Below are 26914 nucleotides of genomic sequence, written 5' to 3' on the forward strand. Positions count from 1 at the left end.
CGCGGCTGGTTCAGCTCCAGAGCCCGGCATTTTCCTAGAGCGGGCACAGCGCCCTCTAGTGCTGGCCTCCAGTGCCCGCCGTCTGGGTGCCCGATCTCTGCATCCCCGGCCCAGGAATGAATACAGCGCTGATCCGCTGTCTTCCACTGTGATGGACCTTCCAGGAACGTGTTTTACTCGCTTCTCATTTTTGCGGCTCCAGGGAGGGTTGGGCTTTTTGTGCGGTTAAGAGAATGGCCCCTGGAGCCAGATTGAGTTCAAGTCAAGGTCCACCTCCGTGGAGCTGTGTTTTCTTTCTGTCTCCGTTTACTTCTCTGTAACATGGGAATGGCCGGAGTAGTGTGCTTCGGAGCTCCCTGGAGGACCTCACAGGTTACAACACACAAAGCACCGAGGAAGCTGCTTGTCGCACTTGGGCGGTGCCGTGGGCCGAGGACTCCAGAGCTCCCGAGCCCCCGGGAGCACTGAGGTGCCTCCCAGAGTGGGGCTATGGAGAGCCTTCGCGATGCAGGTAGCACGTGACGGGAGTGGGGCGAGGAAAGGAGAGCGTTTGGAAGGACCTGTGCGGTGCAGAGGCGCCTAGGAGGGGGAGGACTGGCTTGTGTGGACACAGGCGGTGCCCCGTGTGGGTGGGACGTAGGGAGCTGGGAGGAAGGTTGTGAAAGATCAGCGAGAGCCTTGCAGGTTGATCTAAGCCCTTCCAGACGCCCTTCTCTCACCGTCTGGAATTCCCGAGGGAAGGCTGTGTAGCCAGACCCGTGGCCGCCACACCCCTTTCTGCTCCCTGCCGTTCCCACTCCGCTCCCCTCCCCGCGTTGTCAGGGCTTTGGAGAAATGTCACTCCTTGTCACAGAGGGTTAGAAGGGCCTGAGGACCAGGTGGGGAGGTCGGCAGAGCCATACCCGGAGGCCGGTGTTTGCTCCCCAGCTCCCCTCTCCCAAGAACACCGTGAACTGCTGCCCTGCCGCCTTCCGCACGGGCTCACGAAGGCAGGGTGGAGGAAGCCCGCCTCTGGCCTTGCAGTGACGCCAGCCTTCACCCACGTGCCGTTCCCGCTCTGGCCTCGGAACGGTCGCCTCGGTCCCACCCACCCACCCTCAGGAGCAGCGTCCCTCGGGCCAGGGTGCCGCGAGGCCGGGCGGCGTGCCATCACAGACTACACTGATTCGGGAGCTGGGCCTGTGCCCGTCCCTTCCCTGAAGCTCTGTCGGGCCCGACACAGACCCCTCGGTGGGGACGTGATCTGCAGACTGAACTTGGGGCTGGCTCTCCTCAGGGATCCCCGGGCAGATAAGGCGGCCTGTGCCCACGGCCAGGGCTCACACCAAGGGTAGCACCCCTGTGTCCCACACAGCGCAGCCCCTCTCCCATTGGATTTCCTGGCACTGTAACTTTGGTTTCTATGGCAACTTGGGAAGACCTGCAATTGTGGCTTTTGAAGTCTAAAATGGGAGCAGAGGTTTGAGATAGGGTGGGACGGCACCGAAAATACCATGACCCAGACCAGAGCTCTGGGCACAGAGGGTTACAGGATAAGAAGTTCTTTGAGTTAGAAAAGTGGCACCATCATCACGGCCGACCCTGAGCAGAGCTCCTTGTGGCCCCTCACAGCCTCCTGGGGTCTTTGAGCAGAGGGAAGAAGGGCCTGACCTCAGAGGGCCTTCAGCCTGTGCCCTGGGAGACAGCAGATCTGGCATTAGCTGAGCACTTACTGTGTGCCCGGTGCCCTGTGACCGTCTGTGCTTTCATTGCCTTTGTGATCCCCTCCACCACTCCCAGACGGCTGCTCTCACGTGTGAACATAAGTGACTTTCCTGAGGTTTCAGAGCTGGCACGTGTAAGCGTCTGGCTCAGGGACCCCTGATTTTAACCCCCGGGCTTACTCTTAGCTGGATCATGGGCTTATATTCCCAGGTAGGAGAATCTCCATCGCTTGTCGATAATGGGGCCCGTCGCTTCCTCCCTTACTTTTTTGTAAATCACATCATCCTACTGATAGCAGGGTTTGTGTCAGCCATCGTTGCCAAAATTTCGGTGACCTTGAGCCGGTGTCTCAGTTCTCCTTCCGTGGAGTTCACCTTTCCCTGCCCTCGGCCTTGCACTGGGGGAGTGAGCCTGAGGAGTCTTAGGTTGGGTGTTGTTTGAGAGAATAGCTCTCGCACCCCTGTGGTTTGGGGTCTCGGAGGTGCCCGTCCAAAGGAGGGGGGCGGTCAGAAACTCGCCCGGTACCGTGACTCAGTGAAGCATTCCCGAGGGGCGTCCCCGACCACCGTCTTGCGGCCGGGCCGTTGGAGGGGGATCCCGTGCCTGGCAGAGGCGGGGGTCAGCCCTCGAGGGGCCCTGGCTGTCCGCCCAGAGGAGGCTGTGCCTGGCTGGCTGTGAAGGGATGGGTCCGGTGCTCGCCGAGCAGTTGGCGGGGCTCCAGAGCCGGCCGTCGAGAGGGCTCCCCCGCGGTGCTGTGCTCGGCTCTGCGGAGCAGTAGATAAGGAGCAGGCTGCGGCTGGTCGGAAAGGATAGCCCAGATTACAAGGTCGTGTCAGGCGATAGCGGGCGTCAGGGTGACCCACGTGGCCCGGTGTCACGCCGCTCCTCCACCCCCTGTAACTCAGCGCTCGGTGGGGGCGCAGGCAGGCACTCGCAGAAAATAGGAAAAGGATGTCACTCCTAGCAAAGCGGTCTTGCTGTGTGACGGGCTGTTGAACCTGTCATTTGAAGGAGGCCTTATGTGATCTGTCATTTAGGCACGCTTCTCGGTATGATCGAAACGACCTTCGGTCACCATACTGTTTGCCTTTGGAGCTCCGGGAGGTAGCGCCTGGAGTTCTGTCTGTCAGTCCGGCTGCCGTTAGAGGGTGTGTGGCGCTGGCCAAAGCCGTGCTCGGCACTTGGGGTTTGTGTGCTTGGCTGTCTGTGTGTCACAGCGTAGTCAGAAGTTGGGGGGGAACGCACCCCGTGATGACATCAGAGGCCGTTCTGTCACACCGTGTTCTCTTTCTCAGCTGAAGCTAGAGGACCGCTCTGTGGTGCCCCGGGACGTGGTCCGGCACATGCGATCCACCGTGAGTGTTGGCGCGGGGGTTGCCTGGGGAGTGTCTGGGCCGGGTCTGCCCTGGCGGCCGGTGCCGTGCGCCTGCTCGGGCCTGGATGCCTTCTCCTCCCCAGGACAGCCAGTGCGGCACCGTGATCGACGTCAGCATCGACTGTGCCGTCAAGCTCATCGGCACCAACTGCATCATCTACCCCGTCAACAGCAAGGACCTGCAGCACATCTGGGTGAGCGGCCCCGCCCGCCGGTGACCGCCCTCTGCTGTCTGTCCGGTTGTCCCCACGCGCACCACACCTTCCGGGCACCTTCCCGGGGCGGGCTCGCCTGAGTGGCGCTCCTTGTGAGGAAGCCGTGCAGACGTGAGGTCGGGACACCTCCCTGTGCCTCCGGCACGCATTGCTGGTGGGGTTTTCCTTCCCTCGCTCCCTTTCTTCTTTAACACTCTGTTTTGAAAAAACAAATTTCTTCCTTAGTTTCTTTTTTAAGTGACTTCAAACTTAGGGAAAGCTGTACATTCCCATGCTCCCTGTGTCACTGGGCTCCTTGGCGGTGAACCTTTCCCTCCGTTTGCCCCATCACCTTCCTCCTCCCTTCCCCACATTTCCTTCTGTCTCCCTAGTCTTTTCTCTGACACGCTGGAGAGCAAGCTACAGACACAGCGCCCCACGGGCCTGAAGCACTACGGTGCGTACTTCCCCAAACCCGGAACCCGTCTTTCAGCCCCCCGTTCAGGAAGGTGGCACTAGCACGCATCTGTCCGACCCAGAGACCCCATCCGGCTGTTCCAACGGCCTTTCCCCTCCGATCCGGGACTCCATTCAGAAGCACACTTTGCATTCGGTTGTCAGCTCTTTGATTCCTCATCTGGAACTGCTCCCCAGTCTTTGTTGTCCACGCCCTGGTACCTTCCAGTGGCTGACCTGAGCGCGGAGCCGTGTCATCGGCCTCCTGACCAGACTCAGACCCCGCATCCTTGTCAGGACCGCCCCAGCAACACCCAGGGCTCTTCCTGGCCCGTGACATCCAGCGGCCACAGTAGGGGTGGTCGTCGTGATCCCGGCAGTATTGGTGTCTGCCCAGCCTCTCCACAAGGTCACCATTTACACCACCTTTGCAAGGGATTCTGCTCTGGGGAGAGATGCCTCAGGGTTGCGTCAATAACCTGTTACTTTTGAAACCCTGGCCCACCAGCCCCAGCCTCGGTTAGCACTTCCCACCCGAGCCGGCCAGCTTTGCGGGGAGGTGCTCCGGGGTTGTGTCCATAATTGCTGAGACCCCGATCCGCCAGCCTTAGCCTCCGTTAGCAATTCCCACCTGAGCCGGCTAGCCCTCTAATGCTTGCCGAGTGGTGATTTGATGGCACGGTGGCTTCTTGTCCTTTTTATTAGTTGGCATTCTGTACGGAAGAGCTTCACTGTCAGCCTCGTTCGTTTAATTCTTTTTACGTCGGTACGGACTCCGAGGTCCCCTTCTGTTCGGTTGGTTGCAGTCCATCACTGCCAGTGTTTTGTTGCTTAAATTATTGCAGATTTGGCCAGTAAGCGCCCCTTCAAGCTGATATCTGTGTCCTTTCGACACTTTCCCATCCCGGGTCTTGTTTTTGGTTTTTGTTTTGTTTTGTTTTGTTTTAAGCACCTTCTTACTCTCTACCTCTTCTGATCCGGCCCTGGAATCAGCCATTTCTCCCAAGAGCCTTGGTTCCTTTCAGAGGGGAATGGCAATTGAAACAGAAATCTGGCTGTGTGCAGGGCATACGGATCGCCAGCAGGGCCTCTCAGGACCACACCAGGAGATGCCTGTGTGTGTACCCGGAGGCACGTCTGAATTTGTCAGCACCTCTTCTACGCACACATGAAAATATGTGATTTTGTCTCAATACTTCTAGTTCCGTTTGAGCAGCTCAGGTTCGTTCTTTCCTTTCCCCTTTTCTGTGTGAGTGAGAACCTTTCCCAGCAGGGAGACACTTGCTTACGTATCGCTTACTTGTCCACGTAACCACCCTCCACCTGCCACCTCCACAGCCCACTCCTGCCCCGGAGCCCTGTGTCCTCGGAGGCTCCGTGGCCTCGGCGCAGGTCTCTCGTTGCCGCCAGGCAGACCCCCCCCCCCTGCCCCCCGCCACCCCCTCCTCCGACCTGGGAGGGGGAGCTGGGGTGCAGCGTAGAACTCGGGGGGGGGGGGGGGCGGGCCGGCTCAGGCAGCGAGCTCCTCGGATCCCTCCTCCTCCGTCTCCGGGCAAAGAGGAGCTGGTGGGCTGCACACCAGTGCCTCCCGCTGCCTCTCACACCGCGGCCCGGTCCACAGCCCTTCATGTACGGGGACTACATCGCCTATGACTGCTGGCTGGGGAAGGTCTACGACTTAAAGAACCAGATCATCCTGAAGCTGTCCAACGGTGCCAGGTACACGGCTCACCCGTGATACGGGGCCACGCTCTGCAGGGGCCACCCGCGGGCCGGGGAGGGCCGAGGGTGTCTTCTCGTGGGGCTGCGGTGACGCGCGCTGCTGGCTCTGGGGGCCCGCCCCTGGGCTGGTCTCCTGTCGCCCTGGCCTAATTTAGAGCATCTGTTAGGGGTTGGTGCTTTATTTTCGATAATTTTTAATGGTAGTCAGTACTCAGGGGTCGGGGCCTTGTTTGTGTCGGGGGAACCACTTGGGCCGGTGTGACCGTCATTGTGCCCTGGTGGAGACCAAACCCGTGTTCGCCGTTTCAGGTGCTCCATGAACACAGAAGATGGCGCCAAGCTCTATGACGTCTGTCCCCACGTCAGCGACTCTGTACGTTTGCTCCACCCAGGCAGGCTTCTCCGGGGGCGGGCTTGGAGGGGACAGAGTCTCTTGTTCCTCTGCCCTCTGGGCCGCACAGGAAGAAGGACTTCTTAGCAGAGAGCTGCGAGCTGGCCCGGGCTAAGCAGACGCTGCTTCTAGACAGAGTGGTTTCCTAGAAAGGGGGTGGGTGCGTACCAAAAGGTCTAGAAGTCTAGACCTGGACAGAAAGTATTAGAACTTCTCTTTGCCTTTTGTTAACTGTATGTTTTCTTTAACAAATAGCCACTCTTCAGTATTAGAGTAGTACGCTGTGTTGTTACAGTCGGATATTTTAGAACGATAGTATATGACTGTTTATAAGTAAGTATGGGAAGGGCGCATGATCAGGCCGGTGTGGGGACTCCTGCCCTCTAGAGCCCTCAAAGTGTCACCCTTGACCGACAACACTGACCTGGCCTGAGAGTTTGTTGGAATGAGTCAGGGGTACATTCTAGTGAGCTCCCTGGGTGATTTATGTGCATTTTAGATGTGATGCGTGCTGCTCCGGAGCCCTAGGGTCTGTCTTAGCTTAGAGGGCTGGGGAGCATGCAGGTGTGAGGTGAGGCAGGCGTAGATGCAGAGAGCACTGTCCCCTGGGCAGGTGCCACTCATAAGGACTTTCTCTCTGGCCCCACATCCTGCAGGGTCTCTTCTTTGATGACTCCTATGGCTTCTACCCGGGCCAGGTGCTCATCGGCCCCGCCAAGATCTTCTCTAGCGCCCAGTGGCTGTCTGGGGTCAAGCCCGTGCTCAGCACGAAGAGCAAGTTCCGTGTGGTGGTGGAAGAGGTAAGGCTGGGGTGGGGCCGGGGCCTCAGCCTCTGCGCCCTGGTGCCGAGCTCTTACCACTCCCTTGCTGTCTGCTCGGAGGACCAAGAGGCCCCTTAGCCCTCTTGATCTGAAAGGGCTTTAAGGATAGAGGGAAGCCAGGGCGTGGTCTTGGGGTAACTGCTAGGCAGGTGTCCCCCAGCCTGACCCAGCAAGGTGGCACAGCGGTGAGTGGTGGACCCGCCGGGCCCTGACAGGGTGGGGATCCGTGGGGTGAAGCTGTAGTTGTTACAGGCGGGGCCTGCTCTGGGGGTGTCCTACTTGGTCGTAGGCCGGGAAGATCCGTCTGGCTTCCTGCTCCGGAGGTCAGGTGGGCTCCGGGCAGCTGCTTAACTGAGAAAGCCGTCAAGCTGCCGACTAAGGCCCTGTCCCACCCGCCATCCCCAGGTGCAGGTCGTAGAGCTAAAAGTCACATGGATTACCAAGAGTTTCTGTCCAGGGGGCACGGACAGCGTCAGCCCCCCGCCCTCTGTCATTACCCAGGAAAACCTAGGCAGGTGAGTGGCTCCAGCATGCCCACTCCAGCGACCCCGGTAGCGTGCCCTGCTCGTGTCTCTGGACCCAAGTGAGAGCCGTGGGGGGGGCCGAGATCACCGTTGGTCCAGCCCTCGCTTCTCTCCCTCCCAGGGTGAAGCGTCTCGGATGCTTTGACCATGCTCAGCGGCAGCTTGGGGAGCGCTGTCTGTATGTCTTCCCAGCCAAGGTAGAGCCGGCCAAGATTGCCTGTGAATGTCCAGAAAAACACTGCGCCCAGGGGGAGGGCTCTATGGCCAAGAAGGTACGTCCTTGGGGTTGGGATAGGTGGGCGTTTGAGGAACCGGCCGGCCGTGAGCTATTTCCACGGCCGGGAAGGACGGTCTGTGCTTTAGGCCTTGGGGGGCAGCCCCGATCACCTTGCAGGCCACCTCAATGTGTATCGCTGCCCCCCTCCCCCCCAAGCTGCCTGGGTGTCCCACATGCCCAGGGTGGGGCCAGGGGCGCCCTGCTGCTCCACAGTCCCCGTGCCTCCTGCTCCGCCCTCATAGGTGAAGCGCCTGTTGAAGAAGCAGGTTGTGAGGATCATGTCCTGCTCCCCGGACACGCAGTGCTCCCGAGACCATTCCATGGAGGACCCGGGAAAGAAAGGAGCGGCCAAAGCCAAGAGCGAAACGGGGTCCGTCAGCCCCGAGGAGACGCCCGATGGGGCCGCCAGCCCGGTGGAGATGCAGGATGAGGGCCCAGAGGAGGCCCAGGACGCGGGGGAGCAGCTGCCCCCCTTCCTGCTGAAGGAAGGTGGCGACGACAGGCTGCACTCGGCAGAGCAGGACGCGGACGACGAGGCCGCCGATGACACGGATGACACCAGCTCGGTGACCTCCTCTGCCAGCTCCACCACCTCCTCCCAGAGTGGCAGCGGCACAAGTAGAAAAAAGAGCATCCCCTTGTCTATCAAGAACTTGAAGCGGAAACACAAGCGGAAGAAGAATAAAATCACTCGTGACTTTAAGCCGGGGGACAGGTAAACCCAGAGGCGCCCTCTCCCTCCTGGCTGAGTGTCCGGCCCGAGGCTGTCCGTGTGGCTCCCGCACACGCGAGCACAGTCTGCGAGCCCCACGCAGGCTCGGGGGGGGGGCCCAGCTGAGGCCGCGTAGGTGCCTGGCCTTGGCCTGCGTGGAGAGGAGAGCTCTGGGAGTGGGGCCGGCAGGTGGCGTGGAGGCACCGTGTGGGCCCCGAGCCTGGCCTCCGGGACCGCGTTCACCGGGCTCTCCCAAACGAGGCCTCAGAGGAGGTCCCGGGGCACGGGACGTGCGGGGGAGCATTCACGGACCTGTCTTTCCTCCTTCTTTCCTTGCCTGTTGCGTGCGGCCCGGCCGACCGGATGCACCGCGCCTGCAGGGTGGCGGTGGAGGTGGTGACCACCATGACCTCGGCAGACGTGATGTGGCAAGACGGCTCCGTGGAGTGCAACATCCGCTCCAACGACCTCTTTCCCGTGCACCACCTGGACAACAACGAATTCTGCCCCGGAGACTTTGTGGTGGACAAGCGAGGTAGTGCCGGCCCCAGAAGGCCGCCCAGCCGAGGGCCCGGGCAGCGCTTGGGAGGGAGGGGCCGGAGGTCTCGGGCTCAGGGAGGAGACGCCCCCTTTGAAGAACTTCTTCAAGGACTGGGGCAGCCTTCTCTGGCCTCTGCCAGCCTGGCAGAGGACACGGGTCCTGTGCCCTGTGCCCTGCGATGTAGTGGCGGCGGGGGGGGGGGGGGGGTGCGCGGCAGGGCTCCTTAGCCCTCAGTCACGTTCCCTCCTCCGGTTTCCCAGTCCAGACCTGTCCAGACCCCGCCGTCTACGGCGTGGTGCAGTCTGGGGACCACGTGGGCCGCACCTGCATGGTGAAGTGGTTCAAGCTGCGGCCCAGTGGTGATGACGTGGAGGTACGCGCAGCCCCCGCGTCTTCCTTCAGGGTGGGCTCTGGTGGGCTGGCCGTAAGGCCCGTGGGCTCATGACAACCCATCCCGTGCTCCAGCTGATTGGAGAAGAGGAGGACGTGAGCGTCTACGACATTGCTGACCACCCTGACTTCCGGTTCCGCACCACGGACATTGTCATCCGCATCGGCAATACTGAGGATGGAGCTCCTCACAGGGAGGATGAGGTCTGCCCGCCCCGCCCCCACCCCAGTTCATGGCCTCCATGCCGGCTCCCCGCCCCAGGCAGCATCTGCGATCCCCGGAGTTGCCACCGGGTGGCTCCAGGAGACCAGACCTGCAGGTCTCCTCCGGGCTCCGCGTGCCCTCGCGTGCGCCTCCACAAGGATTTGCCTGCCTGTCGGGATCAGACTGCACGCAGCTGCTCCCCGAGCCCCAGTGGTTCTGTTTAGCGGGGAAGTCCGACTCCTGGTCCTGAGTGCCGTGGGGGCACCGGAGAGGCTGGGGGAGGGGGCGTCCAAGCCGTGCCTTGGCGAGCAGGTGGGAACATCAGGTGGGGTCGAGCCGAGGAAGGGCAGGAACCCCGTCCCGAGAAGGTCAGGAAGCCCAGGGAGGGCGGAATGCTGAGCGGGAAGGGAGTTAACAGGGGCTTGGTGTCTGGCTGCCGGTGCCGGAGCCAGAGGGCCCCACGCTTGAGCTGCTCACCGTGTGCGGCCTCGGGCTGGCACCCGTGTCCCTTCTCACGGCCTCGCCCTTGTCACCCATTGCCGGAGCTCCCTTTTGGAGGTGATCTGGCCCTCACCCTTCAGAGAGATGCTCCCTTGACCCTGTCCCGTTGCCCTGCAGCCATCAGTTGGCCAGGTGGCCCGTGTGGACGTCAGCAGCAAGGTGGAGGTGGTGTGGGCTGACAACTCAAAGACCATCATTCTGCCCCAGGTAAGCCCCTGCTGAGGCCCAGACCGTCACCGTGGCAGCTGGGCTGGGAGCCGTGGCTCGTCTCCTGTCGCTGCTCACGGAACAGGGAGACAGGCTCTCGGGTCTTCCCGGTGAGGGTCTCTTCTTTGGGGCGTTTGGGTCTCAGAGAGCGCCTGAGAGGAAGGAGCTATCCCATGCAAAACTGTGGTGTGGGCAGTCCGGAGAACAGAGGGGCAGCCCACAGCTGGCCCGTAGTCTTGTCCCACCTGGAAGGTTCCCCATGTTGCCAGGTGTGTGCAGATCTTCACAAGCTTTCCAGATCTGCCTGTGTCCCCATCTCACTGTGCTGAGAAACACAGGTTACTTCCTATAGGAGATAGAGCCTTTCCCACCAACAGTCCTAGGAAAACTCTTCACACGTCAGCAAGAGAAAGGAGAAGAGCTGGCCCCCAGTCCCAGCCCCTGCTGGTGGGCTCTGAGCAGCAAAGCTATTCTCAGTACCGTTTCCCTCCCCCCTTGTGTGAGCTGATCTGCACGCCCCAGCTCCCCTCTCCTGGCACCTTCACGGGGTAGGGGAGGGAGTGACTCACTCACCCCCTCGTCCGGGCGGCCATTCCAGGGTACGGGAACAGGATGTGACACAGGCCAGCTCTGCTGAACCTCCCCCCCGCCATTGCACGTTCTCAGCTACCCGTGCAGCCCCACGGAGGTGGCTGACCTGAATCCTCTAGGGGAGGGGCCGGATTTGCCATCAAGGTCAAATGGTGGCCAAGGGGTGCACACAGGGGCAGGGGAGGCTGGAACAGCCTTTGGCCGTTGGTTGGGGTTTTGAGCTCCGCTCCCCCTCCCCCCCGCAGTGGGTGTGGGGCAGGCAGAGGCGCCTTCTAGAGACCCGGGGACCAGCTAGTGCAGAGAGACCCAACTGCAGAGTTGAGAACAGGAGAGGGGGAACGGGTGGAAGGGGCCTGCCGAGGCCTCGACGCACCCAGTCACCATCCGCTCTGAGGGTCGGGACGGGCCCCAGAGTGAGGGCCCCGGAGCGCCCAGCAGAGCCTCTCTGAATTGCCTGTCTTCGCCACCCCCCCCGCCCCCCAGCACTTGTACAACATCGAGTCTGAGATTGAGGAGTCGGACTATGACTCGGTGGAAGGCAGCACCAGCGGGGCGTCCTCGGATGAGTGGGAGGACGACAGTGACAGCTGGGAGACGGACAACGGGCTGGTGGAGGACGAGCACCCCAAGATAGAGGAGCCCCCCATCCCGCCCACTGAGCAGCCGGCGGCCCCCGAGGAGGACAAGGGGGTAGTGATCAGCGAAGAGGCTGCCACGGCCGCCATTCAGGGGGCCGTGGCCATGGCTGCCCCCGTGGCTGGGCTGATGGAGAAGGCCGGCAAAGACGGGCCCCCGAAGAGCTTCCGGGAGCTGAAAGAGGCCATCAAGATCCTGGAGAGCCTCAAGAACATGACTGTGGAGCAGCTCCTGACAGGCTCGCCCACCTCCCCCACAGTGGAGCCGGAGAAACCGACTCGGGAGAAGAAGTTTCTGGATGACATCAAGAAACTGCAGGAAAATCTCAAGAAGACCCTGGACAACGTGGCCATCGCAGAGGAGGAGAAGATGGAGGCGATGCCAGACACGGAGCGCAAGGAGGAGAAGCCGGAGGGGCAGTCACCCGTGAAGGCCGAGTGGCCCAGCGAGACCCCGGTGCTCTGTCAGCAGTGCGGCGGCAAGCCCGGAGTCACCTTCACCAGCGCTAAGGGCGAGGTCTTCTCAGTGCTGGAGTTCGCGCCCTGTGAGTTCACCTTGTTTTTCTTGCCGGATCTGGAGGCCGGGTGGCCAGCTGCCGCCTGAGGGGAGGAGGCCACGTCCCCGGTGTGGTCACTGGTGCCGATGCCAGGCTGGCGGGTGCGAAGCGCGTGGGGTTATCCCCCCGTCCGGGGCGCACACCCAGCAGCCGGCCGCTCCCTCGGGGCCGGGCTTCCCAAGGGCGGCAGCTGTGTTTCCAGATAGAGCTCTCAGGGGCTTGCCGGTAGCGATTGACCGCTCTTTCTTGCCTTGTAGCAAATCACTCTTTTAAGAAAATTGAGTTCCAGCCTCCGGAAGCCAAGAAGTTCTTCAGCACGGTACGGAAGGAGATGGCGTTGCTGGCTACCTCGCTGCCTGACGGCATCATGGTCAAGACCTTCGAGGACAGAATGGCAAGTAGCCCGGCGTGGGCCTGGCAGCTGCAGACGTGCTCGTGTGGGTGCTTGGTACCCGGGGGGCCGCGGGACCCGGCAGCACCTGGGAGGCCGTCCGCACCCCTCACGGGGCAGGACCCCCGCACGTGTGTCCGGATCGCATGGCTCCTCCCTTTCTCCCTCCTGTTAAAAGTCAGTTTTGAAACACAGAGCTTTACCTGAGTCCTGTTCTCTTGAAATATTACAACGTTGTGGAAAAGGCGAAAGTTGCCTTTGAGCAATCCTCACCCCGCCCCTGGGAGTCACGACTGAGTTTTGTGGGTCTCCTTATAGGAGACCCTCTTTTCATGTCTTTACCTTCTCGTGTGTCCCCGTAGACACTCCGTGTGATTTGTTTTACGTGAACAGCCCGTCCTCGTACATGTCACCTGCGGTTGCTTGTTTCACTCAATCGGGTAGTTTTTTAGACCCACCCCCCATGTTGATGGATGTCGATCCAGTTCGTTCTTTTTTAGCTACAGAATAGCGTCCCGTCACGCGGCCATGCCGCATTGCGTTTTCCACTCCTGTCTTCGTGGCTCAGGCCCAGGGTTGAGTCCTGCCACCAGAGGCCGTGTGAGCACCTCCTCGTTCCAGGCGCAGGCCAGCCCGGTCCGCCGGGCCCCTCATTTATCCAGCACGCTTACCAGGCGCCTGCTGTGTGCTGGGCCTCGTGCGAGACCCTGAACCCTACTCTGACCCGGGCCCCAGCCCAGCCCTGGTGAAAGGGGCCCCAGGACAGAAGAGAGGCGCTGTTCAGACCTTCTTGCCGCAGGCCGGAAACCACAGAGCAGGGCTGGGGTCTCCACAGGGTCGGTGCTGCTCCGGGTTCTTAACGACACTTTGGCTTGTTCTTGGATTTTAGTAAAACTTGTGAAATTCCCGGCTGGTCTCAGCTGTGCTGACAGAAGGGACTAGCATGTTTTCCACGCCTCACTCGGAGGGACGGGGAAGTAGTGCCTTCTCTTGAGGCCCACAGGGCGGCCGCGTGGGAAAGCGCGGGAGAGGGTGCCGTCGGTCCAGTCGGCACTCCGCCCTCGCCATTCCGTCACCCCGTGTTCCGAGCGCGGGTCTGGCTGCCGATGCCGCCCCTCCGCCGGCATGCGCACAGATCTTGAGCGTCTGTGGGGCGTCTGCCCGGTGACTTAGTGACCTGAGTCTCTGGCACTCTGCCACCGTTTCTGCTGGAATTCCAGATCCCCTATCCCTCCGGTTCCCAAAAGCAGGTAGAGCCTTGCCGCCCTAGGATGTCCTTTCATTTTCTAACTGGTTGTGATTATTGTTGGTCTTCATGGGGGTGGAGGTCAGGGCAGGTGTTTTAAAGAGTAAAAATAAAAGTAATGAAGGACCCCTGGGTGACTCAGTCGGTCAAGTGTCTGACTCTTGGTTTTGACTCGGGGCGTGATCTCACAGTGGTGAGATCGAGCCAGCCCCGTCGGGCTCTTCGCTGACAACACAGAGCCTGCTTGGGATTCTCTCTCTCTCTCTCTCTCTCTCTCTCTCTCTCTCCTTCTCCCTCTCCCTCTCCCTCTCCCCATCCCTCCATCCCTCCCCCTCTGCCCCTCCTTCGTTCATGCTCTCTCTCAAAATAGATAAATAAAAAAAACGTTTTAAAAGGCAGAAAGAAAAGCATCCATTTAAAACAATTTTTAAAAATAAGGGGCACCTGGGTGGCTCAGTTGGTTAAGCGGCCGACTTTGGCTCAGGTCATGATCTTGTGGTTCGTGAGTTTGAGCCCCGCATCAGGTTCTGTGCTGACAGCTCAGAGCCTGGAGCCTGCTTCGGATTCTGTGTCTCCCCCTCTCTCTCTGCCCCCGCCCCTGCTCAGGCACCATCTCTCTCTCTCTCTCTCTCTCTCTCTCTCTCTCTCTCTCAAAAATAAACATTAAAAAAATTTCTTTTAATAAAAAAATTTTTTAAAATAAAAGTAATGACTTAACGGAAAAAAAAGCCTGGTAAAATAAACACAACTTTGGATAATTCTATTTACGCCTGGAGTTAAAAGACGCCGCGTGGCTCTGCACAGAGGTATTTACGTTTAGCTTCTCCGTAGCCGGTAGAGTCTGGAGCCACGCGGGCACCTGCGCTGCAGGCCCCCCCCCCCCCGACCTCAGCCCTCCCTCCCTCCCTCTAGGACCTCTTCTCAGCCCTGATCAAGGGCCCCACTCGCACCCCCTACGAGGACGGCCTCTACTTGTTTGACATCCAGCTCCCCAACATCTACCCAGCCGTGCCCCCCCACTTCTGCTACCTCTCCCAGTGCAGTGGCCGCCTGAACCCCAACCTGTATGACAACGGGAAGGTGTGCGTCAGCCTCCTGGGCACCTGGATCGGAAAGGTGACTACGGTGCCAGGAGCCGGGTGGGAACGGGGGAGGGCGGCGGGGGGGGAGGGTGGGGTGTCGGGGCCGGAGCTGACGAGGCTGTGCGCGTGTGCATTCCAGGGCACAGAGAGGTGGACGAGCAAATCCAGCCTCCTCCAGGTGCTCATCTCCATCCAAGGTACGGCGGGCAGGGTGCGGGGCGCCGGTGGGGAGAGCCGCTGGAGGGTGCGGTGCCGCTGGCCTCCGTGTCCTCCCCGTCCCGCCTGTAGCTCTGGCCGGCCCTGGAGTTCTCGGGCCGGCCCTGACGGGCTTCTCACCCCCCCCCCCACCCCCCCCCCCCACCCCCAGGTCTAATCCTGGTGAATGAACCGTACTACAACGAGGCGGGCTTCGACAGCGACCGGGGCCTGCAGGAGGGGTATGAGAACAGTCGCTGCTACAACGAGATGGCGCTCATCCGCGTGGTGCAGTCCATGACCCAGTTGGTGCGGCGGCCGCCCGAGGTCTTCGAGCAGGAGATCCGGCAACACTTCAGCACCGGTGGCTGGCGGCTGGTGAACCGCATCGAGTCCTGGCTGGAAACCCGCGCCCTGCCGGAGAGGGCCCAGGCGCTGCCCAACGGGATCCCCAAGGACGGCGGCTCCCCGGAGCCACCCGCCGTGGCCGAGCTCTCGGACCACGGCCGAGAGGAAGCTGAGGACGGAGGGCTGTTCCCCGGAGAGGCCTCCCAGGGCTCAGACTCGGAGGGCGGCGCCCAGGGCCCGGCCTCGGCCAGCAGGGACCGCACAGACCAGACTGCGGAGGCAGCGCCCGACGCCCCGGTGCCCCCCAGTGTCAGACCAAAGAAGCGGAGGAAGAGCTACCGGAGCTTCTTGCCCGAGAAGAGCGGCTACCCTGACATCGGCTTCCCTCTCTTCCCACTCTCTAAGGGTTTCATCAAGAGCATCCGGGGCGTCCTGGCGCAGTTCCGGGCCGCTCTGCTAGAGGCGGGCATGCCTGAGAGCGCGGGGGACCAGTAGCCGCCGGCCCTCGAGGAAGAAGCGTCGCGTGGGGAGAGGCCAGCCGCTGCCCGCTCGCTCCCTCCCCCGGAACCTTCCATCTTCCCGTTTTCTCCTCTGTCCCCAACGCGAAAGCCCCTCGCTGCCCTCTCCCCGAGGTGAGTTTGATGCTGAAGTGCAAGAAGTTTCACGAGATGCTGCCGTTTCTTTTCCGAAGCAATCTTCCAACAGGCCGGTGCCCTGTGGCAAAGAGAATCTGAAACCTGTTGCTGATTTTCCACTTGTCACCCAGGCAGGGCGTCCCGGCACTTGCTCCCTCGCCGTCCCCGTCTCAAGGCGGAGGTGGGGTCTTCCTAGGGCCTGGCTCGGGGGCTCGCTCTGCCCCACGAGCCGTGCAGCTCAGCCGCAGGACGAGTGGGTGTGCCTTGCATGAAGTGTGGGTTGCTCCAGCGTTTCCCCCCTCGTCCCTTTCAACCTCTTCGGTGCCCCACAGCGTCCCCGTTCCTGGGTCCTCCCGCTGCCACCGCCACCGGATCCTCCCTTGTCTCCCCACCCCCCCCACCCCCCTCCACCCCCAGCTGGGGAGTTGTGGCTGCCGTCGCCGACTCCTGGCTCTGCTCTGGACCTTTCACAGGATAACCCTCAGGCTGTTGAACTTGCTCTCTCAGAGAGGTTGGGACCAGGCCGGGTTCAGGGTGACACCCGGGAGAGGTGGTGGTGGCCCTTGCGCATAACATGGAATGAGGACCAGGTTGCTGCTGGAAAAGAAGACAGCTGTAGGTGCCTTGCTCTTGCGTCCCAGGTGGCTGGGGGCTCCGCAGTGCTGGCATGCCGGCCTCACCGCTTGGGCCGAAGCCGGTCTGCTCCCTGCCCCGTCCCGCCCCGGGGGCCCTAGGAGGCAGGGCAGCGGCACAGACCAGGCCGGGGCAGGTGCCGGGGCCCCTCCCGCAGACTCTGCCCCTCCCACCATCACATGCTAACCCTGGGAGGTGACATAGAAGGAACCGGCTCTTTCTCTCTCTCTCTCTCTCTCTCTCTCTCTCTCTCTCTCTCTCTTTCTCGGTTGAGGATGAGGCCTCCTGTTGCTTACAAACTCTGCAGGCTCAATCTGGGGAGAGAGAGGTGGCCGACAGGGGTTCTCCTCCCTCGCAGAGACAGGCCCAGAGGTTTACAAGTTTTCTAAGCTTTTGATAATGTGAAGCTCCAGGTTAAGAGGATGCTGTTGAGCACATTGCAGCTATGTAATTTTTGGTGTATGTATGTAATATTTAAGGTTGAAAGAAAATAAATCTCAAAAGCAAAGATATTAACTCTTATTAGAAAAAAAAAGACAAAAAAAAAAAAAAAGAAGCCAAAGCATGATGCGTCTTGTCCGCCTTCCGCTGGCTCCACACCTGTGCTGTGCCGTAACCACCCGGCGGGCAGCGGCCGCAGGGAAGGACGGAGCCGGGCCGCGGCATTTGGAGCCCTGAGTCGGTATCTTGTTTGAGAAACATCTAGAGTGGTGGGGCTGTGCTTCCCGGTGCGTTGTTCATGTGGAGATGTGAATGCCTACTGCTTACGATATCTGTATAAAGTGCTGTGTGATTAAACTTTTTTTTTACTTGCATTTTTTTCGTTTGGCTCATTACAATGTACAAAAAAGACAAGGTGGCACCATTAAACCTGCCTCTGCCATTCATCTGGGCTCTGTCGCCTTTCTTCCCCTCTGGGGCACCTCACGCACACCTCCCCAGGGGAAGGCAAGACCGGTTGCCAGGAAGGTTCACGGCAGCGGCACCTTGCACCCACCCGCTCTGCTTCCGCGCCTTCTGCGCGTCCAGTCCTAGGACTCGCTGGCGTCCGGGGGCCGGGAGCCCGGGATCTAGTTCAGCGGGTCAGTGCTGTTGTTCGTGGGCAGGGCTCGCGTCCCATTCTTCAAGGGCCAGTGTTGGGCAATGTCTGCCAGCAGCGGCTGGGGTCCCGGGGGCCCGTAATTGACCGGCCCAGGCCAGGTCAACTCCTTCCAGATGCTGGGGGAGCGGACATCCGAGCACCTGGCCTGGGCTATACGCCAAAACGGTGACCAGCTTGGGGGCCTGGTATGTGCCCCTCCTGCTGTTTCCTTTTAACTCCTGCCCATGGGGGGATAGGGGCAGGGTAGGGTAGAGGAGGTGGAGGAGGCTGGGGGAGCCCTAGAGCCCTCACTGGAGGGATAAGACTCCTTTCCAAAGGGAGTAACTACCTCCCATTTTGACTTTGTGGCCAATTTCCCTAATGCCCCCGAAATCGGAGACATTTTCCCTTTTTGCGGAGACTGACTGGCTGTGTGGCCCTGGGTAAGACACTAGATCTGAGTGTCTGTCTTCCATATGGGGTTAGGCAGTTGGCTGAGCTCCCTGGCTTCTCCCAGGCCAAAGGCGGGATGATCATTGGGGCAGGGCCCTAACCTCCGCAAAAAAAGGAAAACCCGGACTAGCCCTGGTCCCGTGCCCACCACCAAAATGACTATTAGCAGGGGTCAGTATCCTGCCGTGTCCAATCCAGGAGGCACCACTGGGCATTGCTAACGTTAAGTTCTAGACCCTACTCCCTCCCCCAACACCTGGAATAACACCAGTAGGCTGGGAGGGTCGCTTTATTTGTGTTTTGATTCATGGGGTGGGGCTCCCAGGACAAAACGGGACTGGCTCCCATAGGCAGGGGCGGGGGGCAACCGGCTGGGCTCCTGGCCCAGAGCCTCATTCTGGCCTTTGGGAGGCAGAGCCCGGCCTTCCAAAGCACATCCTCCGCCTTCCCACCTTCTCCAGGGGTCTGCTTGCTCCTCCCCACCACCACACTAGCTGGGGACAGGCCCTCCGGTCCTGGGGGAAGGGGAGAGGATCCTGAGCTCGGAGTAGACCAAGCAGGCTAAGGCACGACAAGGCCCGTGGAGTCATAAGGGCTTTTCTGGAGGGGATCCCCCCCCAGGCTTCTGGCCGGGTGGGGGCTCCGCGCAGCCACTGACCATCCAGATGCAGTTCGCGTGCACCTGGCCCTGCACAGCCTCGCTGACCAACAACTCCCCGTCGGCGGCAAACACACCCTTCCCATCCTTGGGCTCCAGGCGGAAGGCGACCACGGGCGCGTACACCAAGTAGGGACAGGCCTGCTCCAAGTGCCTCCCCTTCTCCATGGCCAGGAAGAGGCGCAGCAGCGTGGCCCGAGACACGCCCGCCCGCACGTAGAACAGGTGCATGGTGCCGGCGGCAGAGCGGCCCATCGGGGCGGCGAACATCTCGCTGCCCAGGTGCGAGTGCAGCAACGCCAGCACCAGCACGAAGTCCTGCTCCGGCACCACCGTCCAGTGCGCGGGCACCGGCTCCTCCAGGGGTACGAGGTGCGCGTCCGTGGGGCCCTGCTGGTCCTGCCGGCCCACTGCAGGGGAGGCGGGCACCCCGGGGACCCCCCTTCCTGCGGGGAGGTAGGCCAGTCGGCCCCGGTACACGCGCAGCGCCGCCAGGCGCAGGAAGGTGCCCAGAGTGAAGCGGAGCTCCCCGAGGCGCCGAAACTTCTCGCTCTCCAGATCCACATCAGCGATGAAGCCCCAAGACAGGCTAAGCACGGAGAAGAGGCGCAGGCCCGAGGCGGTCTGCAGTGACAGGAGGTTCATGGGCTCCAGCAGCCGGCGGCACAGCAGCAGGGTGCAGTTGGTCAAGAGGTCCTCGTTAGTCACCTGCTCGTAGCTGCGGGGGCGAGAGGTCGGAGGGAGTGAGGCTGGAGCCCTCGCGCATCCTCCCCTTCCGCCGCCTGGGGACTCGAGGCAGGCAAAGCAACACCGGGTCCCTAGGGAGTTAGTCGGTAGGAATGACAGAGGGGGCAGGTGGATGGAGGCAGCCAGCTGGAGTGACCGAGAGAGGGCCCCGGAACACAGCGTGGAGGCTCCCGAGAAGAGGGAACAGAAGTTACCCTGGGATACGGGGACTTAGAAAAGAAAACCTGGCAGGAGGGTGGCATGGAGGAGAAACTGAGGCCCCCTCGGACCCTGGGCTCTCACCCGGCATAATGGTTCAAAGAAGCTGCCAGTGCGTTGCCGGAGCCAGCTGGGAGGCTACACAGGGGCTTCCGGATGGCAGTCTCCCAGTCGGGCCGCTCCATGAGCCCGTTCACCACCTGTTGGAGCACGGGTGGCCTCAGCCTGGGGGGCACCCCGCCCCCCACCACCCACACCCAGTCTCTTGGGGCGGGCCTCACCTCGAACATCAGCCCGTCTCCAGACATGACCACCAGCGCGTCCCAGCGCCCCAGCTCCAACCCCTGCACCAGCTCCCGAGCGTGGTTCCGACGCTCTGTGGAGAGACCGGGTGGCCCCGAGGGTATGTATGGGGGACAGTGGCCGGGGTTGCTCCCTGCCACCCCTCGGGGAGGCACTCACCAGTGAGCATCAGCGTGAAGGAGATGCCGGCCTGGGCCAGCAGGGGCTGCACGTGGCTCCAGAAGAGCTGCAGCGCCTTGCCCTTGCCTCCGCGCGGGTTTAGCAGGACCAGCACGCGGCACCGCTCGGGCAGCAGGCTCCCGCCGCCGCCCGCTGTAAAAACAAACCCCAAAAGACCGCGTCCCCAAGCGGCCACTAGGGGGCCGCGGATCACAAAAGGGGTACTCGGGGTGGAAACGTGGGGCCTGATGAACTCCCCCGGTAACTGATCCAACAGATCCCCGCCAGAGGCAGCGGCCTTCCAGGGGGGAGCTCCGGGAGCGGGAGGGAGCACCGTGCCCTTGCCACCCCGGCTCTTGGCTCACACCCGGCCAGCTTCTGGCCTCGTCGGGAAAAGTGTTTCGACTGTCCCCCAGCCAGCCCCTTCTTTTTTTTGCCCAGCTGACTCTGGCCATTCTTCCTGGCAAGGGCGGAAGGGCCACCCACCCTCAGCCCCTCCCCCCCCCGCCCCCCGCCCGGGACCCCACAAACCTGGATCCATAACCTCGTCCCGCGGCTCCAGCTGCCAGGGCGCCCCCAGCGCCGTTGGGGGGCTGCCCGCGGCGGCGGCTCCTGCCTTCAGCTCCTTATCGGTGCCGCCCAGGCGGGCGACGCGGTGCGGGCTGAGGGGCTCGCCCTTCCCGCCCGGAGTCGGGGCCGCGGAGGTACCGGCGTCATCCCCTGCGGCTGCGGGATCTGAGGGAGAGGAGACAGCGCTGGCGGAGTCCCGGGCGGCCCCCAGAGATGGGCAGCGCCCAGCTAGATCCTCGGGCCGCGCGCGGGGAGCCGCGCTCTCTGGCATCGCCTAGTCCTCCGAGAGGTCCAAAGAGCCGAGGTCTGGCGCCACCAAGGGCGCCCCCGTCCTAGAACTGAGCCCCCCCCCCCCCGCCCCTCCACTCTCAGAGGCGAAGGGTCTCTCTTCCTGGGGACTCTCCTCCCTGGGGGCCTCGGGTTCCGGCCCGACGATGAGGCACAGCCCCGTGGCTCTGTCGGTCGCACCAGCTCCTCACCCCCCGGGGACTGCCAGAGGGAGGGGAGTCCGGTTGCGTAAAAATCCCAGAACGTGAGCGGGCATCGCGGGGCGCGAAGTTGGGCGCGAGCGATCGCCGCCCCGAGCCACCCCCGGCGGGCCGGGGCCACAACCGCGAGCTCCAGAGCGGCGGGGGTCGCCGCGCGCGCCTCCCGGGGCCCCGCGACGCTGCCCGGACGCGCGCCTTGCTCGTGGGAGCCGCGCCGGGGTGGCGCGAGGGCCGAGCCCGAGCCCCGCGGCCGGCCGTCGCCTCCCTCAGCCGAGCGCCGAGTGGGCGCCCAGGAGCCACGAGCGGCGAGAAGGCAGGGCGGGCGGCCCTACCCAGTCGGTCCGGTTTGCTGGGGAGGAGCCACCTCCGTTCCCTACAGTGGCCGAGGGCGGAACTCAGCCCGTCCCGGGCTCAGCCTCACGTCTGAGCGACGACCGGAGCGCCGGACTAACGCGGACTCCGCGGCCCCGCCGCCTCTGGCCTCAAACTTTTAGCTCAACTTCGCCGCCAGGCGCCGCCGCGCTGGGAGGGCGCTGTGCCTCTGCGCCCGGCCTGGCCACACCCCGCGCTCCCCCGCGCTCCCGGGGGTGGAACCGGCGCCTGGCGCGGCCAGGGCCTGCCCGCCCCCGGCCTCCCGCACTGTCGGCCCCCGCGGCTCGGCCCCGCGCTGACGCTTGGCCGGATCTCGGGGCCCGGCCGCGCGCGCGCGCGCGCGCCCGCCGCTCAGACTGGGCGACCGGCGAGAAGGCGGCGCCGCGGCCCGGCTGGAGTCGGCGAGGCGCAGAGCCCGGGGTCCGGCCACGAGCGGCGGCCGCGAGCTCAGAGTCCCGGACGCGCAAGGGTGAACGCGCAGCGCGGGCCCCGCGCGAACTCGCCGCGCCGCCCGAAGTCCGAGCCGCCCCTCTGGGGCTCCGGGCAGACCCTCGGCTGCCCCTGGACGCTGCGACCTCCCGTCCCGGGATCTTCCCCCTTCGTGCGCCCCACCGCAGCCCCCCGGAATTCGAGGCCCAGACCCCACCGAGTACCCCTCCTCTGTGCCGGGGCGTCTCTGCTGCCGCGCCCGTTCTCCCCCGGAGGATTATTTTTGGCTTCCCGGCGCGACAGCCCGGTCGCGCAGCCACCGAGCCCACGGCAGTCAGGCGCGCCGTCGGGGGGCGGGGGGAGGGGACAGGGGACCCGCCGGGGTGGGGGTGGGGGGGTGGGGTGGCTGCTGTCCGGAGGAGGGGGCCTTGTCAAGAACCTTAAAATTTGGATCTTTTCCCCCAGAGGGAACCATCGAGGCTCACCGGGGCGAGAGAAGCTGTCCCGCAGCAGGCGATCCAGTCCCACGCCCCTCACCCGCCGTGAGGTGTGAACAAGGTCTAGGGGTCCCCGTCGGGATCGGAGAGCCAAACCGCGGCGGAGTGTCCCCCGCCGCCTCCCCTGGCTCAGTGGGAAGATGCAAGCGCGCCGGGGGAACCTTCACTTCGACGGAGGCAGAGCGGGGAGCGCGTGTCAGTGCGTGCGTGAGAGATACACATACACATCAGGAGAAAGTGTCTGACCTGAACGTGTCCGCGACCAATTCGAGTTGAGTCCCCGGGGGGGTTATCTGCGGAGACCCGGAGGAGGAAGGGGTCAAAGCCGACTAGGTGCCCTGACCAGGTGAGGCCAAAGTTAGGACAGGCCTAACGCCTGTAGCGGGCGGAGGTGGTCCGGGCCCAGGCTGCTGCGGGCTCGCGCGCCCGCACCCGCAGCCACGCGGCCCACGCACACCTGGCACTTCTCAACGCCCCCGAAAGTCGCAACTCGGGCACGCCTCCGCGGGGTCTCTTCCGGGGAACGCAGGCAGCGGGTCCCGGTTTCCCGGCACCTGGGGGGGGGGGGGGGGGGGGGGGGGCGGAGCCCGCGGTCGCCGGCCAGGAGGGAGGCGCGGGCCCGGGGACCCGCGGCTCGGCGCGCGTCGCAGCGGTGCGCGCTTCCGCCTTGCGCGGCCCCCGGGCGGCCCTGGCTGGGTCCCGAGCGTCCCGAGCGCGTTCCGAGAAAGTGACTCAGCGATGCGCTCGAGGGTCGAGAAACTCCGTAAAACTAAGAACGTGGGGAGGGAGCTGGAGCGCCATCACCCTCTCGCAGCGCCGCGGCCGCGGTCTGGTCTTGAACCTCCGGGCCCGCCACCCCCACTCCGCAGGAAACCGGCACGGGAAGGGCAGCGCTGCAGCCGCAGTGCCGCGGTCACGCGACGCGGGGACGCGAGCGGCGGCGGCGGAGGAGGAGGCTCAGTGCGGGAGCCTGAGGACCTGATCCAGCCCACCCGCCCCTCCCCCCTGCTCCCCTCCTCCCCTTCCCGCCCTTCCGTCCCCGCTCTTCCCCTCCGGCGCAGGCTAGGGTCTAAGTCTGGATTAGGCGCTTTCGAAAAAGCGGGACGCGCTTTTTTCCCCCTGAGATCTCGGCCTTGGAGGGAGGTGGCTACGGAGAAGGCCAGGCCAGCCTCCCCCTTCCCCCATCAGGCCTGAAGAGCCGCTGCTTTAAACCTTGGAGTCTGGTGGGAAACTGAGGCACAGGGAAGGGAAGATGTGGCTGTGCATGAGTCCATGGTGAGAAAGCTCGCCTGCTACAGGGTCCCGCGCTTCCTCCAGGCGCCCCAGGCTGGAGCCCCGCCGGAGTCGCAGGGAGTCGGGTGGAGGCGGGGTTGACCAGAAACCTTGCGGGCGAGGGGAGGCGGGGCAGCCTTTTGGGCTCTTCATCCAGGCCTCCGGGGGCCCAGTGGGAGGGAGGTGAAGGGCAAAGCCCTCTGGCCCGGGTTCCAGTCTGCACAATGGCTCCTCTGTCCTCCCTGGCGCCTCTTCTCCTGCCCCCCTCACCTCCACGGCCCCCGCTGTAACCCCCCTCATTCTTGTCAGTCACCTCCCGGTCCCAGGCCGCCTCTCCCCAGCCTCTCTCTAAAGAACCTTATCTGATGCAGAAACTCACCCATCAGCAGCCCTGGCCCAAGAGACAGGATTGGGCAAGCACAAGATGCTTGTGGCCCTTTGACAATCGGGGGCACCCAAACCCCGAGAGGTGAAGGGTCTTGCCCTAGCTGTCAAACCAATTCCCAACAGAGCGGAGAAGTAAATCCAGGAGTCCTGCCTCCCGGCCGGGAAGACAGGCCTCTTGCTGATAAAGTTTGAGTATCCTATCGATTGACCCGGTAGGTGGCCTGCCCCAAATGAGAAAGAAAACCAGAGAAAGAAAACGTCTTGAAGCCCTCTCCAGGCTTCCTCCCCCAAGCCTAGTCCTAGCAACCAGCCCCCGTGCCCAGCAAGGCCCACCAGGCTTGATCTGACCAGATTGCCACCGGGTAGCTCGGCTTGAAGGCAATACCTGTCTCACAGGTCAGAGAGACTGCCTTTCCATCTCTCCCAGCCACCTCTTCCTCCCCCAGGCAGCCTCCCCAGGGAGACACTCCTGAGAGCCTCTCTTCTGCTTCAGAGAAAGAAAGCAGGCATTCACTGGGCCCAGCTCCAGCTCTCAGGAAACGTGGGGCCAAGGCCGCCAGATGGCACATGACTTGCTTTTATTAGGATAGGATCCCCACCATCCCTCCATCCTCCCTGGGACATTGCAGCTCCCAAGTTGAATTGCAGAGCCTCGAGGCCTCCCTTGACCTTGAGTCCTTTCCGCCTGAGAGGCCGCAAGGGCAGGGAAGGGGAGGTGTGCAACTCTACAAACTCCCCTTAAGACTTGTGTTCTAGGACAGTCCCAGATGTGGCTTTCCGTTCTGAGAGTTTCCTAGATGCTCGTGACCGTGCCGGGTGTTGTGGGTCGTGGGGTGTGCCGCCTGTGGAGATCCGGGAGGGCGGACTGGTCACACGGGATTCTTGGCTGCTCGCAGGGAGTGTTCAGAGTTTCTGTTTCTGCCGTGGTTGGGATCAGCTTAGCTCTACCCTTCGGGCAGCCTCCTTGTCCTCGTGGGTTTCCTTGCTAAGGCTGGGGACACCTGTCTCCTCTGGGGTCTGCCTTCCACCCCTCACCTGCTGGCCTGCTGATTCTAGCTCCCTGACACGGTGATTAGCTTCTGGAACGCCCTCAGTGTGGAGGCCTGCAGGCCACGCCCACTCCACTCCTTTCGAATGTCTGCCCAACGTCTGAAGACAATTCTAGTTTCGTGGGGTCGTTGTCACAAAGTACCACAAACTGGGTGAATTCCCAGAAATCTACTGTTTCACCGACCCAGAGGTCCCGAGTCTGAGACCAGTATGTTGAGGGGGGAGGGTGCAGAGAGAGAGAGAGGGGGACAGAGGATCCAAAGTGGGCTGTGCTCTGACAGCATTGAGCCGGACGTGGGGCTCAAACTCACAAACTGTGAGATCATAACCCACTGAGCCACCCAGGCGCCCCTGGATTTGTTCTTTGGGGTCTGTATTCTGTTCTGTGGGCTTGTTCTTTTTCAAATGCAAATTACTGTGGGCGGGGAAAAACCAATGAGTTATTAGGACTCTAGGGTGAATTAACGTATGGCTTTTTTAGCGTATCACATTTTCGATCAAAACAATGTACAAATACAATGGGCGCCTGGGTGGCTCCGTAGGTTGCGTGTCTGACTTCAGCTCAGGTCACGATCTCAGGGTTTGTGAGTTTCAAGCTCCACCTCGGGCTCTCTGCCGTCAGCACAGAGCCGGTTTCAGATCCTCTCTCTCTCTGCCCCTCTCTCGCTCACACTCTCTCTCTCAAAGATAAATAAACACTTTCTAAAAAATGTACAGATAGGGGCGCCTGGGTGGCTCAGTCAGTTAAGCGTCTGACCGGCTTAGGTCATGATCTCACGGTTTGTGGGTTCAAGCCCTGCATCGGGCTCTGTGCTGACAGCTCAGAGCCTGGAGCCTGCTTTGGATTCTGTGTCTTCTTCTCTCTCTGCCCCTCCCCCACTTGTGCTCTGTCTCTCTCTGTCTCAAAAATAAATAAATGTAAAAAAATAAAATAAAATAAATAAAAATAAAAATGTACAGATACTAGGAGCGCCTGGGTGGCTCAGTCGGTTAACCATCTGACTCTTGGTTTCGGCTCAGGTCATGATCTCACAGTTTCGTGAGTTCAAGCCCCACATTGGGCTCTGCGCTGATAGCCTGGAGACTGGGATTCTCTCCCTCCCTCGCTCTCTGCCCCTCCCCCCCCCCACGCGGTCTCTGTCTCTGTCAAGATAAATAAACTTAAAAAACATTTTTTTCCTCAATGGACAAATACTAGGTGTCCTGAAAAAGGGAGATAATGTGCGTCCACGTGCGTGTTGGAGGAAAGCGGGCGTCTGGAAAACGGAACCACCCTTCTCCCGGCGTTGTCAGGGTGCGATCCGTTGGGAGGGGTTGTTGATGTCTGCCACACTTCCTTGCACGCCCAGGCTTGCACACTGTTCCCTCGACTTTCAGATCTTACTTTACACCTTGACTTATGGCGTCTCTGGCTTCCTAAGAAGATGGGTTTGTTTCCCCGGCCCTTGGAAGAACAAAGCTGAGTTTTGTGTCAGCGTATTAGGTTCCTGTTGCTGCCCAGATTTACTGTCTTCCAGCTCCAGAGGTCAGAAGTTTCAGATGGATCAGCGAGGCTGCCCTGCCTCACCTGTTCCAGCTTCTGGAGGCCATGTGCATTGCTCTGCTCAGACCCTCTCTTCCTTCCGAAGCCAGTCGCACAGGACTTCAGATCTTCGTCTGACCTTTATTTCTATTGTCACGTCTCTGACCTTCCTACCTCCTTCTTCCTCAAAGGAACCCGGCGATTACATCGGCCCCGCCCCTATAACCCAGGATAGTCTCACCATTCAAGGGCCTTAATTTAAGGCTTCCTAAGCTTCTTCCAAAGCCCTTTTGCCATATAAGGTAACGTGTTCGCCCGCGTCCGGGATTATGACCTGGACATTTGGGGGGCAGTTATCCTGCCAACCACGGAGGAGTTAGGGAAAGTCTGGGAAC

General features: G+C 62.0%; 3 protein-coding genes across 4 annotated transcripts in view; 2 read left to right on the top strand and 1 right to left on the bottom strand.

The window, feature by feature from the left end:
• Nucleotides 1-17220, top strand: part of UBE2O (ubiquitin conjugating enzyme E2 O) — a 56599-nt gene extending 39379 nt beyond the window's left edge. The window contains exons 2-18 of the mRNA XM_053893492.1: nt 3000-3059; nt 3163-3273; nt 5351-5448; nt 5761-5824; nt 6499-6642; nt 7069-7178; nt 7309-7459; nt 7707-8179; nt 8557-8711; nt 8978-9090; nt 9183-9311; nt 9931-10020; nt 11095-11791; nt 12061-12197; nt 14353-14556; nt 14662-14719; nt 14890-17220. Coding sequence (XP_053749467.1) covers nt 3000-3059; nt 3163-3273; nt 5351-5448; nt 5761-5824; nt 6499-6642; nt 7069-7178; nt 7309-7459; nt 7707-8179; nt 8557-8711; nt 8978-9090; nt 9183-9311; nt 9931-10020; nt 11095-11791; nt 12061-12197; nt 14353-14556; nt 14662-14719; nt 14890-15560 — 3465 coding nt within the window. The 3' untranslated portion in view covers nt 15561-17220. The remainder of the gene's footprint in view (nt 1-2999; nt 3060-3162; nt 3274-5350; nt 5449-5760; nt 5825-6498; nt 6643-7068; nt 7179-7308; nt 7460-7706; nt 8180-8556; nt 8712-8977; nt 9091-9182; nt 9312-9930; nt 10021-11094; nt 11792-12060; nt 12198-14352; nt 14557-14661; nt 14720-14889) is intronic.
• Nucleotides 17221-18138: 918 nt separating this feature from the next.
• On the bottom strand, nt 18139-21294 carry SPHK1 (sphingosine kinase 1). 2 transcript variants are annotated; one of them, XM_019466122.2, is made up of 6 exons: nt 20982-21294; nt 20464-20667; nt 19933-20085; nt 19752-19846; nt 19555-19670; nt 18139-19243 (listed from the first exon to the last, which is right to left on the bottom strand). In XM_019466122.2, the coding sequence occupies exons 2-6, from the start codon at nt 20471-20473 to the stop codon at nt 18454-18456; spliced, it is 1164 nt and encodes a 387-aa protein (XP_019321667.2). In that variant the 5' UTR covers nt 20474-20667; nt 20982-21294; the 3' UTR covers nt 18139-18453. The 2 variants fall into 2 exon arrangements, with proteins under 2 accessions (XP_019321667.2, XP_019321665.2); XM_019466120.2 differs by lacking the exon at nt 20982-21294 and having other exon boundaries at nt 20464-20937.
• On the top strand, nt 20937-22848 carry LOC109277145 (translation initiation factor IF-2-like). The gene is made up of 3 exons (XM_053893073.1): nt 20937-20963; nt 21261-21831; nt 22257-22848. The coding sequence occupies exons 1-3, from the start codon at nt 20937-20939 to the stop codon at nt 22562-22564; spliced, it is 906 nt and encodes a 301-aa protein (XP_053749048.1). The 3' UTR covers nt 22565-22848.
• The last annotated feature ends 4066 nt before the right edge of the window (nt 22849-26914 follow it).

Source organism: Panthera pardus, unplaced genomic scaffold (genome assembly GCF_024362965.1).
Source record: "Panthera pardus isolate Hobbes unplaced genomic scaffold, ASM2436296v1 HiC_scaffold_3, whole genome shotgun sequence".
Classification (NCBI taxonomy): Eukaryota; Metazoa; Chordata; class Mammalia; order Carnivora; family Felidae; genus Panthera; species Panthera pardus.